This window comes from Penicillium taxi (assembly GCF_028828555.1).
Source record: "Penicillium taxi strain IBT 34144 chromosome Unknown utg000004l_segment0_segment0, whole genome shotgun sequence".
Taxonomy (NCBI): domain Eukaryota; kingdom Fungi; phylum Ascomycota; class Eurotiomycetes; order Eurotiales; family Aspergillaceae; genus Penicillium; species Penicillium taxi.
The window spans coordinates 5,200,512-5,215,216 of NW_026643206.1; the positions used below are offsets into that span (position 1 = coordinate 5,200,512).

The 14,705-nt window shown below is 46.5% G+C and overlaps 5 protein-coding genes across 5 annotated transcripts; 1 reads left to right on the plus strand and 4 right to left on the minus strand.

The window, feature by feature from the left end:
* Nucleotides 1-373: 373 nt before the first annotated feature.
* N7495_006810 (uncharacterized protein) lies at nt 374-3,304 on the minus strand (the record flags this gene model as incomplete). Its single annotated transcript, XM_057209461.1, has 3 exons — nt 374-1,387; nt 1,444-2,114; nt 2,164-3,304. The coding sequence occupies 3 exons, from the start codon at nt 3,302-3,304 to the stop codon at nt 374-376; spliced, it is 2,826 nt and encodes a 941-aa protein (XP_057063235.1).
* Nucleotides 3,305-4,578: 1,274 nt separating this feature from the next.
* Nucleotides 4,579-5,998, minus strand: N7495_006811 (uncharacterized protein; the record flags this gene model as incomplete). The annotated part of the gene is made up of 2 exons (XM_057209462.1): nt 4,579-5,838; nt 5,939-5,998. 2 exons carry the CDS (start codon nt 5,996-5,998, stop codon nt 4,579-4,581), a joined length of 1,320 nt encoding a protein of 439 aa, XP_057063236.1.
* A 1,210-nt stretch (nt 5,999-7,208) lies between these two features.
* On the plus strand, nt 7,209-8,456 carry N7495_006812 (glycoside hydrolase family 64 protein; the record flags this gene model as incomplete). Its single annotated transcript, XM_057209463.1, has 1 exon — nt 7,209-8,456. The coding sequence occupies one exon, from the start codon at nt 7,209-7,211 to the stop codon at nt 8,454-8,456; it is 1,248 nt and encodes a 415-aa protein (XP_057063237.1).
* Nucleotides 8,457-8,943: 487 nt separating this feature from the next.
* On the minus strand, nt 8,944-13,297 carry N7495_006813 (ABC transporter ATP-binding protein; the record flags this gene model as incomplete). Its single annotated transcript, XM_057209464.1, has 5 exons — nt 8,944-9,833; nt 9,891-10,013; nt 10,066-12,052; nt 12,113-12,776; nt 12,834-13,297. The coding sequence occupies 5 exons, from the start codon at nt 13,295-13,297 to the stop codon at nt 8,944-8,946; spliced, it is 4,128 nt and encodes a 1,375-aa protein (XP_057063238.1).
* Nucleotides 13,298-14,037: 740 nt separating this feature from the next.
* Nucleotides 14,038-14,649, minus strand: N7495_006814 (polysaccharide biosynthesis domain-containing protein; the record flags this gene model as incomplete). Its single annotated transcript, XM_057209465.1, has 4 exons — nt 14,038-14,095; nt 14,149-14,185; nt 14,244-14,550; nt 14,605-14,649. 4 exons carry the CDS (start codon nt 14,647-14,649, stop codon nt 14,038-14,040), a joined length of 447 nt encoding a protein of 148 aa, XP_057063239.1.
* Between the last annotated feature and the right edge of the window lie 56 nt (nt 14,650-14,705).

Below are 14,705 nucleotides of genomic sequence, written 5' to 3' on the forward strand. Positions count from 1 at the left end.
GATAGCTAGGTATATCTGATGTCTCTGACCTTGTAGAATTTCATTTTCCACCTGTGCATGCATACAGTCATCAAATTAACTCGGAAAGCTATCTTGATACTTATACTGATCTGTTTTATTTTTATGTACAGTACGCTAAGAACCCTTGAACTATCCACCTCCAACATTACTGCGAAACACATTTGCCCTTAAGGGGACTTGAGAACCATGAAAGATAAGACTAATTTTTAGCACAAAAGCAACAACAGCATGGAATGAGCGGATTGATCAATCAAGCAAAAGCAATCAAGTGGAAGAATACTAGCACATGTCAACCTCGGAATAAACAAGAGATGCCCTGAGAAAATAACAAGCTTGATCACGCTGAGACAATTCAAATCCGCCCACTAAGCTCAGCTGTGCTCTCGATACCTTCCCAGGGCAGCTCGCCTTCATCATCCAGATCAAGAAGACCTGACTTATCAGTGTTACCGGTCAGATCAGGGACCTGACCAATATCAATGCCAATAGACTCCAAAGTCATTTCCATCTCCTGCTCGGTCATTCCGTGGCCTTTCTGGCCTTCCAGTACATCATACAGGGCATAAATCTGGTCAGACTTCATGTCGATTTCTCTCAGTAGAGTCTCAATCTTCTCCATGACAGTCTTTCGTTGGCGTTTACCAAGCGATGCGTCAAGCTTGTTATACACACTTTGGTATGTGGCCAGTGACATTTTAAGGTGGGACAATTCATCCTCCAGCGACTTGAGGACGGTGGCAAGAGCCACGGCTGGATCTTGGGATGGCCGCATAGTAGGATCCTCGTTTTGAATGGTAGGCTTGGGCATGCGTTCCGAAACGGGAACGGGGGTGGGGACCTTGACAGGCTGGTGGTCGCAAGGGCCATCATTAGGAAGGACGTTCTTGCAGACAACGCAATTTTTACCATGGTGCTGAGCAATAGTATCCAGGGCACGCTTTGTTGCCTCGGGAAGACGGGTTGGGTTGCTGGCGGCTTGCTCCGCACGGCTCAAGGTGATATCAGGAAGAATGAAAGCAGATGTCATGTCGACATTGCGGTATTTTTTACGCTGGGGAGTTGGGGCAATTGAGTGATCGGAATGACGTCTGGGACGATCAGCGATGGGTACAGTCAAGCTGTTGTCACCATCGGTGGTTGCAATCGACCTAGTGGTGATATCACCCATAGCTGATGCGGGACGAGGGATTGATGTCTTGGGTTCACGGAGGGATGATTTGCGGGGGGCTGGTGCTTTCAAAATGCTCTGGCGAGTTGTGTTGACTGTATCGGTAGTAGTAGGCTCTTTTGCAACAACAGCGCGCCGTTGCCTGCGCAGGAGTCTCTCGTCTTCCAGAGTCTTGCGAAGACGGGAGATTTCATTTTCCTAAATTACGAATTAGCTCTATCCGGCATGAGATGGCACTGTAGATTGATACTCACATCAATGACACTTAGCAAGGTGAGATCATCAATATCAGAGGTCTTGCTCTGGTCTGTTTGCTCAGTAAACTCTTCTACAACGACGCGTTTCACCCGCTGTTTTCCGGTGTTGGAGAGCTTTCGGGGAACCTTAGGCACCGATTGACGACTGACTTCGGCCTTGTTGTGTTTGGATGACGATGAGCGTTTCGGCATGGGAATATCCAATGTGAACAGAGCCTCCTCTGCGCGTTCTTGTTCCAATCGACCGATCTCTCTGTCAACTTGGCCGGATACCTTAGAGCGGGAACGTTCCTTGTCCTTTGACTTGCGCGTGCTCTTGGAAGTGACGTCTCTAGTACTGCGGCTCAAGTCACCGCTACGCTCTGTGTATACTTGACTTTGACTGTCGTCGACATCTGATACAGTCCGACTAGACTCTGATTCAACAGTCTCTTCGCGTATCTTCTTGCTAACAAAACGAGTCAGCTGAGACTTAAGCTCTGCGTTTACTGCCCTCAGCTCCTCATTCTCTGTCTTTAGCTCTCGCGCTTCGAGGTATGACACTCCCAGCTCAGAGATGGCAGCCTCTCGCTCCTGGCTCAGGCGCTTGACAGCAGCATCCTGGACTTCGGCTTTGCGCTCAGAAATGTCGAGCTGGTTTTGTAGAGCAAGGATAGTTGCTTCATGCTCTGCGAGTTATTAGCAAATGTTCATCAGACGAAATATTTCATCAAAAACTTACTATTGTTATCGGCAGCAGGGCGCTTGAGATTTCGCTTGTATTCCATATCATGAACGGCGTATTTATCGGAATGCCGAGATTTCGTCGCCTTGAGGGCGGAATTCTCCTCGCGATAACTTTCGATTCTCTCTTTTCAGCGTCGGACTTGAACATCTCCAGTTCGGAGACCTTGTCCTGTAAGAGTCTGAGGGAGACGAACAAAGCCTTCTCGTCCTCGGGAATGGGAATCGCATCGAGTGGGATATGTTCTCGAGTAAGCGAGATGTCAGCTACGTCGCGTGAGGGTGCGGCAAATCGAGTTGAGCGCTTATTATTTTGGCGAGTAAATACTGGAGTTCCATCTTCATAAACACCGGAAACAAGCTCTGAAATATTCGGGAGGTCTGGGAGTAGAAAGGAGTTGCGAGTGGTGTCGCCCGCTGTGTTGTTGGTGTGCATGTTATTCGTCGTGTTGACACGGGGTGTACCATTTGCGTTTGCTTTGCGCAATTCTCGGGCATATGCCTCTCCAGAGGCGCGCTCAACCGCTTCGGCAATCTCTTGGGAGTTGCTCGGGTTCGCGAAACGCGTCGAGCGAGTTTTCGTGTCAATTTGAGTAGGACGGTCATCGCCCAAGAATGAACCATCGTAGTTTTCACGGACTTTGGCATGCATGTCTGAGAGTGTGCGGCGCTGATCGCGTTGGATTTTGGATTGGGGATTCATGTGTTCCTTCTGGGCCTGACTGGCGCGTCGCAATTGCGCATCCCTTCGCAGATTCTCACTGGCTGCGCGTCGACCAGTACCACGACTTGGAACGTTCTTTTGAGGTGTTGGATAGTCGAAACGAATAGCAGGAGAGGAAGAGCGAACGCTGTTTTGGAAGGTCATGATCGAATCGCGTGAGTCGTCGAGGCGACGAGGGGCTTTGGCAGCGGCTCTGCCTAGCTCCAGTTCAAGGTCGCTCTGAGGGTCAGACAGGTCTGCATCCTCATCGTCGGAGGAGAAATCCGGAAAGGCACGTTCAAGGGTGGAACTGTTGATCTTGTAATCAGGTTCCTCTGGGAGTTCCGGGCTGCCCATTTCTCTGGTTGATGCTAAAGCTTCGTGTTCGGGATCAAAGTCATCCAGCGTAAAGCTGAGATCTGGAAGAGGCATAATAAGAGGTAATTATGAATGATACACTCGAGAACATAAGAGTCCTACTTAGGGTATGAGTTGTTGATGGGTTTGTTTTGAGACGGGAATGTTTGGGTCAGCGCGTCTTACCCAATCAGCGATTACCGTACTAGTACACGTACAAGCCCATACAACACTCCGCATGAAATCTATCTATTTCCTTGCTGCTGAGTACACCTGGGCATATAAATAGCTATCATAAATAGGATAGGCTTATATGGGCTTGTTTCTAACCATGTTGAGCCTTGGATATACCTACTTAGACACCTAGATAGTATCAATCAAAGGCATACATGTTAACGGGTGTGGATATTGCCCTACATGGATGTATAAAATCTTGTCCACCTGGGCAGTTCGCAACTGAAAGATCAAAACAAGAGCCGTGCTCCTACCGTAGACCTATGAATCCACCGATGAGTTCAAGTGACTCCCAGGGCCAACAGATTGTCCAAGACAGTAAAAGAGTCTGAATAACAAGGGCTTCCGTAATCGGTATATCTACAGCCCAGAAGTAGTTCGGGAGGGTCAGCGTTGAGATCTCGAGAGCTCCACGATATTAATATCTGGGGCATCTAGAAACTTTGGAAAGCAGAGATAGCATTTCTGATTAGTTCTTGGGGTGCAACGTTGCAACACAGTTGGACGTTGGTCATGGTGGTCGCAAGGCCAACACTTGGCTGATGCAGGCGGCTTCGCTGCTTTTCTGAGTCCAAGTCCCCGGTTATGAAGATGCTCCAACAGCTGGTTACTTGACAGCCATTACTGGTGAAGATTTCAAAATCCCTCAAGGTTCCAAGTTTGAAAGACTGCGTAAATCTGGTTGCCCCGACAATCCCTGCAACTATAGAGCGGGGTCGAAGTACATAACGGGGAAGCACCTAAATAGTTAGAAAATGGACTTAAGAATCTGAAACGAACTGAAACGACCTGAAAATTGAATGAGACTGAAGAAGTAATCCCATGGCTAAATTGGATTTCATATCGAGAATTGAACCATGTGCAATTTAATTGGATAGTATCTACAGAGTAACATAAATCAAAAATATGTCCAAAGGATAGAGAGAGAAAACAGATATCAAATGTCAGACCATACTTGAATCAGTTAGTCTTTTTCCAGACGCCTTTCTTGACCAACGAAGATAAGATAAAAGGAAGTGTAGATCGTAAATCATACTCATTATTAAATCGCGCTACAAAAATTTCCTGTCAATCAAATAGTCAGATAACTCAAATAAATGCAAAAAATGGTTGTTTTATGGTGAAACAGGAATGTGTTCGGCGGCTGATGATTGAAGAGGTGAATTCGATGTAGTCGGCTCTTGATCCATGTCTGTATTGGAGACGGTAGGAGTGAGCGGAGATAGCACAGGACTGGCTACCTCGATATGGATAGAAGGTAATGAGAGAGAGGGTAAAGGTGTTTCAGATAGCGGCCTTGGTTCTCGGTTTCGGCCTTGGAATGGGCTTTCGGGGACTTGTGTGTTTTCTGAGTCTTCTGGAATTTCTAGACTTTCACGTTCTGGGCCTTCTGGGCTCTCATATGCGGGGGCATCACCCCAATCGAGATGATCATACTCTGGAGGAGGAATCTCCTGTGCTCCAAGATCTTCTTCAATTTGTAAGATCGATCGACTAGACAGTGCAGACTCATGAGTGGCTGTTGGGGCCAAGACCAGCGGGTCGAGTTCAGTTCCACCCGCGTATGTTTCTGTGGTTCGGGTAGAGGATGCAAAGGAGGATTGTTGTGTCAGTTGTAGGGTTAGTGGGTCCTCCAAAGATGGGGACGATGCGCTTTGTAGAAGTGGGCGGGAATCCGAGTCCGAGTCAGCTCGGAGACGTGTTCCATCATGTCGAACATGGCCGATTTCAGCATAACTGACACTGGCAATACGGCGGTTTCGTTCACGATTCCGGTGTTCGGCTATGATGGCAGCCGCACTGGGTCTGCCCACGCGGCCATGACGGGATTCTCTGTTGAGCAGGTCCATACGCAACGCATCCCCTCGTGCTCGTGCATCTCTTCGTTCTTGGCGGCGTGCCTCACGGTCGGCAACCTGTTGGCGACGCTGTACACGAATTTGATACAAGGCATCCATCTGCTCCTCCCGGCGAGTTTCTTCTTCTTCGACTGTTTCAGGAAACTCCACAACCATGTCCATGCCTGCGCGTTCTCCCTCTCGACCTATAATTTGTTCCGTTGGATTTGGACTCGCTGAGTAGGATGGCAAGGTCATGACAGATCGGACCGAGGTATCACGCTGAACACCACTGGTAGTGGACATTTCTGGATTGGATCTCCCCGCTCCCCGGTATGAGGTATCGCGAGTTCGAGTGACAGTCGGCTGAGTCGGAACATGACCATATGAGGCACTCCCTGGTGTCCATAGCCTCCATTTTTTTTTAAGAAACTGGCCGGGAATATACTTTGGTTCATAGTATCGTTGCCTCAGGTATCGGGCTAGGAAGACTCCGATCGCACACAAAGTGAGAGGGAATATAATAGCCACAAAGATCTAAAAATAATAATGATTAGTGAAATCATTCAAACGGTATAATCGGGTATGAAGGCGTCGGATAGTGGCGGCAGGCAGCAGCATGGAAAAGCAAACGTACAATAATGAAGATCTCATTCTTCTTTGACAAGGATGAATCTCGTTTCAAAGGAATGTACATGATGGGAATGCGGGTGGGGCGCAATAGACGTTGACATCTCAAGTGTCAAAATTGGATGGGAAGATGTCAAAAGAAGAAAAAGCAACAGCCTGCGCCACTGTTGATTACTACGTAGAAGGGCTCCCCAGTTAAATGGAAGTGGGTCAAGTGGAGAGACTGGAGATTGGCTAATCAATCCTTCCAGCTCTCTTCAAACGTCACGTAAGGGCGAGGCCTTGCTTTGTTAGTCGTGCTTACGTTTAATGCCGCTTCCCACCGCTTACTTAGTACTTTTTATCGAGTACTGACACTCGTCTCTGTACACACAGACCCAATGCTTCAGCCCATTGCACGTATTATCTGCTTACTTGTCTCAGTAATACCTGATAATTGGCACTAAACTGAGAATACCCATCATCTCATTGAAATTTCTATGTCTGAGATACAATTATACGAATTATCATGGTGATAACAGCCTTACGGAAAAAAAAAATGAAAGATGCCCTAACAGGTGATTTTATTGCGTCGAGTAATACCAACGAGGACTGTTTCCGCAAAGAGACTTGGTAAACCCTAATTTCTCACTTCGAAGTAGTGAAGGCGAGAACTACACCCTGAAGTCAGGCGAGTCGAGATAGAAAGTGCAGCCCATGATTTTGGGCTGCCAGGTATGTCAATGTCAGCCAATATTACATGATAGAGTACATAAAGAGGGAGAGGAGATCGGGAAGTTCATGATATTACGAATTCAAGCCGTCGTTCCCACCGTCTCATCCATCTGCAAGTCCTCCTGATGTTGAACAATCCTGGTCCACACCTGGTTCTTCCACGAATAATTCCTTGCATTCTAGGAAACAACTCTATTCTATATTGACGCACATCATCTGCGAGGACAGCATGATCGAGACGTGACGTTGACATCTTACTTGAAAAGGATAAGGGTCCTTCAACGCTCGGCATCAAGCCTTATCCTGGAATAGATCGACACTCGCCGATTGGCGAGTCCAAAGCTAACTTCTTTTGACATCATTAGCTTACTACATCACCAGATTTTGTCATTCTACGTGATCACTTTTCTTGGAACTTTAAAGTATTTTAGCGTTGTTAAGCGAGGTATAACTATCCGACTTCCAGAGCCATGGCTATAGATCTTCATGACTTTGCCCTGGTTTTGTCTAACACGAAAATCTATAGCATCGCGCAGATATATCCACCACTCGGTTGACTCAACATGGCGACACTGAGCTTCCAGTTGACGAATAATACGGACTCGAATGATGTCTATGCCTATATCACGGGAAGCGCACTCGACAGCAACAATGCCCTGTTTCTGCTTCAGTCTGACGGCAAAACGGGCTATTACCCAGACTCACCATCAACCAGCCTAAGCGCCCTTGCGCAAGATTGTGCTATTAAACTGGGTAGCCCCGGAAATTCTATATCAGTTACCATCCCGCATCTTGCCGGCGCGAGGCTGTGGTTTATCCGTGACAGCCAGTTGACCTTCTACCTAAATTCTGGCCCGGCATTAGTGGAGCCATCATCCTCCAACCCATCCGATCCGAATTATAATCTGTGCTGGGACTTTTGTGAATTCACCTGGAACTCTTCCCAGCTATTCGCCAATATCACTTATGTGGATTTTGTTTCACTTCCCATCTCCCTCCGCCTAACGAACGGCTCTGGAAACTCAAAGATTGTCAGTGGTTTACCTAAAGATGGACTCAATACGATCTGCACGGCTCTCCAGAGTCAGAATTCTCAAGACAATTCAGGTTGGGACAAACTCATAATCACCCAAAACGGCAATACTCTTCGAGCTGTATCGCCCAACACTGGTATCACGCTTAACAGTAGTCTCTTCAATGGATATTACGATTCCTATGTCAACCAAGTATGGTCTACATACACGAACAATACCATTAGTGTGGACACACAAGGATCTGCAGGAATCATTCAGGGTTCAGTCGCCAGCAATCAACTTGTATTTTCCTCGGACCAAAACATTACCTACGATAAGCCTTCTTCCGCTGATATCTTCAGCAACAGCTCAGGTGCATTTGCAGTGTCTGGGAATTCGGTCAAGGACGCTATCACCGCTCGTCTGGCTGCTGCTTTCAACCGATCCACGCTACTGACCAATTCAAACCAGCCCGATGGCGAAAGCGTGTCCAGTTATTACCAGAACTCTACCACTAACCACTACTCGCGAATCTGCCATAATACTACTTTGAACGGCCAAGGATATGCATTTCCGTATGACGACGTGTCTCCTTCCGATAGCCAAAATGTCTCCGGGTCTGTATTCGACTCTAATCCGACACTCCTAATTGTCACTGTCGGTGGACCGTCAAATGATACCACTGAAACAGCCAAGAGTCAAGAGAATGCCTCTTTGCCCCCAAAAAATCGGAACAAGGGTGTCGTCTTCCAAAGGGTGAGGAGACTTATGCGCAGGACATTTTCTTCTAATAACTAAGATTTTGGACTTTCTCCAGTCAGGAACAATCTAGCTGGCTGTATTTGTGAAATTCTGTACATGTGCTTTTGATTTTATGATGTAATTGATTAGTTACAAGGGTTTCTCTGTGATCACTTCAACGTGATATTTCAGATGGATAAGAACGTGAATAAATACGTTTTTCCGCCACAAATATGAATGCTTATACGCACGATACTTTCAATAACTCTAAGAAACAAAAGGAAATTTATTGGCGATGAAGGCTTATCCGTGAGTATAGGTAGACCTTGACACCTGGGCACTTTCAATTACTTTGTTGTACAAATAAAATTACATCCTTAGTGACGTCCATACCTGGGTAGCTTCAAACAAGTACCTACCTAGTTAAGAATAAATTAGCAGAGTTACCAAAATAAAAAATTAATTGCCTACAAGCTTTTGAAAAGACCAGCGATCGAAATTGATTTTGCTAACAAAAGATTGATTCCAACTGACGGTAGAAGCCCTACATCTCGCCACTATCTTCAGGATCATTCATAAGTTCAAATAGCTTGCCCCCTACTCGCTGTGAGAGAGTCTTGTATGTCCCATCTTCCACTACAACACCCTGATCTAGCACAATCACATGGTCTGCTATCTGGATCATCTCGCGACTATGGGTAATAATGATGACAGTCAGGTCTTGACGGGTAGATACGAGCTGTTGTACCGTTTGACGAACGACTTCAGCACTGACCGGATCAAGACTAGATGTTGCTTCATCGAGAATTAATATCTGTGGGTTGCGTAGTATGGCCCGAGCAATAACCACTCGCTGCTTCTGGCCTCCCGATAACCCGATTCCACCGTCACCAATGACAGTGGAATACCCCATAGGAAGTGAGGCTATGAACTCGTCAATACCAGCTGCTTGAGCGGCGACTCGAACAGCAGCCAAGGATGCTAATGGAGAGTGGTCGTCAATCCCATAGTTGATGTTGGCGAAGATTGTTGCGGGGAATATAGTTGGTTGTTGCGAAACAATGGCAATCTGTGAACGGAGAGTTGGCACATGAAGCCGCAAGATATCCTCTTCGCCTAGCGTCACAGTTGGACGAAGATCCCTTGACACGGGAGCCTCGTAGAGCGATAAGAGTAGTGAGGCGATGGTGGACTTGCCGGACCCTGAACGTCCCACAATGGCCGTGCATGAATTCTGCGAAATTTTCATTGAGACATTCTTCAAGACTAGCGTCTTAGGTCGAGAGGGATATCGGAAATTGAGGTTCTCAAATTTGATTGGTGTTAGTTTTGGGAGCAATTGGAATCCGCGATGCTCGTGAGAACCACCTTTCGGAAGCTCGGATAGACGGATGAGGTTCGTTGCTATTTCGCGGGAGGTGTTTATCTGGGGAACTAGAAGAAGCTGTTAGAAACACGAGTCAATAGAGAGGACTGAAGATGAAAACGTACTCCATGATGAGATCTGTGCCGCATATCCAATGCCGAAGAGAAGAAGCGAGAATACCTGCACCACATCATCCACCGAGAACTCTAAGTTTGCTGCGAGCTCTCCACCATAATAAAAAATTAATGCTATATGCGGGTCAGTTATGTGCCCATATCCTCAAGTTGAAGTGTCACTTACCAGTTGCAAAGATGATGGTTGCTTCGACCAATCCAAAGAGAGCACCAGTGTAGATTGCTCGCTTCACTCCTAGCCTCAGACAATCCATGATAGCCACTGCTTGCTTGCGATGGAAATATCCCTCCAACGTAAGTGTTCGTACTGTCTGAATCTCGGAGAAAGTCTCTGTGACGATATCGGCTGCAACACTTGAACCTTCATTGCAGCGCCGTTCCCACCGACCATTGGAGCCTTCAAAGCCTCGTGTTATGATATAGATAGCGGGCCCACACGCTAAAGCCACCAATGTCAGCTTCCAGCAGACAAAGAAGCTCCAGATAATGGCGATGACCATGATGGCAGCAGCAACAATAACAAAGCCAGCAAAACGGCCAAGAAGATTGCGCATGTCCTCTCCATTCTGATTGAGATAAGATGAAAGTCTGGAAGACTTGTTGCTTTCTTTTTCAAACCAAACCCTTGGTTGATCAAGAATTCGCTTGAAGGCCTCCTTCCTCAGAGTATCCATCCACGCCTCAGCAGAGTATTCGAGAAAGTAATGCATGAAAAAAGATGAGGCTCCATCTCCAATTGAAACACCCAGCACGGCGAGGGACCATCTCATGGATAATTTGGCACTGTCTTTTCCCACATAGAATGTTGCTATAAGTTCAGAAAGACAATAAGAAAAGATCGGAGTGGCGCTGGCGTGGACGAGTGCGGATGCAATACCCAAAATGAGAACGACACGCTCTCTCCAAGTCAAATTATACCAAATGGTGCTCATGATCTGACTCAATGGGGCTAATGGAATAGCATTATGGCTCGAGTTCACGTGAAGACTTTTTAGGGACTGTGAACGACGCAGAGAACGAGTCTTTGAGCGCCTACCATGTGATCGACGCCGCAAAGTACCATTAGATCTTGAGTCGTATCCGTCTATCTGAGTCATTTCAATCTCGTCAGTTGGTACAAGTGTATAGTTTGTCCTTGTCACTTCTGGTGGGTTGATATTCAGTGGAGAGAACAGAAGAGACTGCCGGTTTACAGCAACATGTGTGGCGCCATCAGCAACATTAGAACAGAGTGCAAACCCCTGAATCGGAACTGCAGCCATACTTGTGCGAAGTCCGGGAGGGATGTGGTGTTGTGCCCACGAGTATCTGCGATTGTGAAGAGCTCGGCGAGGCATGATGGGTTCCACGTCTTCCAGAGTATCAAGGGACCAAGTATCTGAACAGCTATCCCTAGCCGGAGACAAGGATGGAGCAATTGGCGTCTTTATCTTAGTCTTTATTTTTGAATGGAAGTATTTCTCACTGCCGGGTTGCTTTTCGACATCATTTCTGTAGCCTGACTGCACGATTGATCCATTCTCAAGTATGTAGATGAAGTCATCTCCCTTGATTTGCGACATTTCATGCGTAATAATAATGGTGGTCTTGTTCTTTCGCCATCCGCGGATTGCTTTCATCACTGCCACACGGTTCGTTTGATCTAGCGCACTCGTGGGTTCATCCAAAATCAGAATCGGTGTATCGCGCAGCTTGGCTCGAGCAATGGCAACTCGCTGCCGCTGACCTCCACTCAATAAGCTACCACCAGGGCCGACAGATGTACTTAGCCCTTTTGGTAGTGAGTGGATGGTGTTGCCGAGCATAGCAAGATCAATAGCCTCTTGGATATCCTTGCTGGAAACGGTCTTACGATCGTGGTTTTGGTACCCGAGCACAATGTTATGGAATATAGTATCGTTGAACAAGACACTGCGCTGCTCAACCAGGGTCGCGTTGTTTCGAATCCAGTTTATGGCAAGAGACGATAAGGGGTTTCCATCAATCAAAATCTGTCCGGTTGTCGGTGCATAAAATCTCATGAGCAGTTGACCGAGTGTGCTTTTGCCGGAGCCGCTTTGACCGATTACGAAAGTTGTCTCGCCAGCCGGAAAGAAGAAGCTTGATGGCTTCAGAACACATCTGTCTGGCTGAGATGGATAAGAAAACGATACCTGCAAAATCTGTAAGAACTAAATTCAAAAAAGTAACTCGGCCGAGGACGTTGTACTAACATTCTTGACTTCAATATCGCCCTCGCAGTGAGACGGACACAGGCGGCCTTTTGTTTCAACAGCAAATCTGTCCTTGGAATAGTCCCTTACAAGAAGTTTGAGCAGAAGAGCTGCAACTTTTGCCTTTTCGATGACTATCACCTGCGGTAGTACCTGCTCAATCGATTGAGCTGCAGTGGTGCATGCCCAAAATGTTCTGACGACATCGCCAGACGACAACTCTCCTCTGCGAGCAAGGGAGCTGCCAAACCAGAAGCCTTGAACGAACATCCCAAACATCATCCATCTGATGAGGGCAATCTGCAAAGAGTTCAAACGGGCCTGTCTAAGGTAATGGATAGCAGATTGTTGAATACGACTGGCATAACTGCGCGACTCGAGGGCTTGGCCATTGAGACACTTGATTGTATCAATCGAGGAGATGGCATTTATTGCTATTTTCGAGGCATGGGTGAGTTGGTCTTGCTGTGCTGTGATACTGGATTTCATTCTCGTAGAGAGATAAGCGATGAGGACCGAAAATAGTGGTATCCCTGCAAGAGTGACGAGGGAGAGCTTCCAAGATGTATAGAAACCTAAAATAAGAGATGCCAATACTCGGCAGCCGTACTGGATAAGAAGGCCTAGAGGCTGAGAAGTTGCCACCTGCAAGTCGTGAATATGTCTAGATTAATAGTTAGTTTAAGACTATTGGCAATATTGATGTCTCAGAACGACTTACGCTTGGATCCCGGAGAGAAAAGCTCCAGATCCTTCTCCCTGAGCCTCAAACCATTCGACATCTCGTTTGAGGAGTTCAGCAAACACCATTCTTCGGATACTGGCAGCTTGAAGTTCGCCAAAGGCGACGAATAGCATAAAGTATGCTCCATTCAGAAACAGAACAGCTGCTCCCAATCCGACCAACCCGAGGCAACTTTGCATGATCTTCGCACGAAGCACTTCAGAATCAATCTCATTAGCACCAAAGGAAGTGAATGCATCAAAAATGTTTCCCAAGAATATTGCAATCACTGGTGTCACACAGCCAGCAAATACAGCGAAGATTGATCCGACGGTGAGGATCGGTATGTGTCTTTGAGTTGTAAAGCTGAAAAGAGATATCAAGCTATGCTTATTCTTTCCTGAGTCTTCATTTTGTGCCTTTTTGCCGGTACGGGCTGGATTTTTGGACTCATACGCCATGATTCGAAAGTTGAACGCTCTAGATAATCTGCTGGAATCGAATTTGAAGAAGGATCAGAGCATGTAGATGTTCAAGTCTGTACATTGTGCTGTGCACCCTTTTTTTAATGGATTGGCTCATATTTTCGAAGTTCATTGTCTTTGGCTAACAATACTAAGGAACAATACTAAGGATGTAATTAGGGCTGCGATGACAGAAAAGTGGTGCTAACTTGGAAGTCAAGGATTGAATGTAACTGACCAATCAGATCAACCAGATCCCTTAATTTGAATGCTGAATAATTGTATTGCCATTGTTCTTTGTTTTCCATGTTAGGGTTAGGCCAGTCTCGGTCCATAGCATTGTTCTCCAAATCCGTTGACTTCCAAAGACTCATCAGCCAAGACAACTAGAATCAAATCATTAAGAGGGGGAAAAAGAATGCCAATAATGAAATGCCATTTTATTTGCGGGTATATTTGCCAATTCTCAGTTCTCAAGAGGTTCCAAAACACGCGAAATCAAATCTTGCTTCAAATCAGATTCTATCGTATATTGTCTGTACATGTATCATGGCTGTGCTCCACTCGGCGTCGTTAGGCCGATGCTGCAGGTGACTTCTCATACATTTAGTTACACCCTCGAAGTCCAGTATATCATTGCGTCGTGTTGTAACAGTTACATGGCGTCGGTCGAATAATCGAGGGTGGAGCTGCGCTTGAAATGTGCCAAGCGCGAGTTTATTGGAAGTGATGCGCAATCAAGCACTGGCTTTTTGTGCCTTCTCGTAGATCCAGTCGTTCAGACCCGCACGGTTGCTACAACGGTCAGCTTGAAGATTTCAGCGGTAATCATACAAATATAGACTTACCGAGCGATCTCAATAGCATAGAATTGCATGCGAACACCTTTTATGTCTCGTTAGCCCTTTATTTCCCTGATTATCACCAATGGAATTTGACTAACCGAAGATGGTGTTGTCCTGCTCATACTCAACATCAGCCCGGTTACGGATCATTGTGCCAAAGTTGAAGTCATCGATCTTGTCGAACTTGGTGATCCAGTTGCGCCACTTCTCCTTGCCGGCCTTGCTCTTCATTTGTTCCTCATCAACTGTGGCAGCGGGGTCAAAGTCGGGGAAGGCCTCCATGAAAGTCTCAAGGATCTCGTCATCCACTTTGGTCAGGCGCAGCGATGAGCCCTTAACCTTCTCAAGGATGGCCCAGTATGTCATGAGATGTTCGACGGCTTTCACAGCAAACTGCTTCTCCATCTGTAAAATTGGTCAGAGGTTAATTGCGCTCGAGTTCTATTTAGGTTCACTTACATCTTCCAGGTTCTCAGCCTGCTCAGGATCGAATGGCTTAGACATTTTTGTGATCTTTATAATGGAACTAAGCTCTAAGGTAGGAGATTAAGTGTGTAATG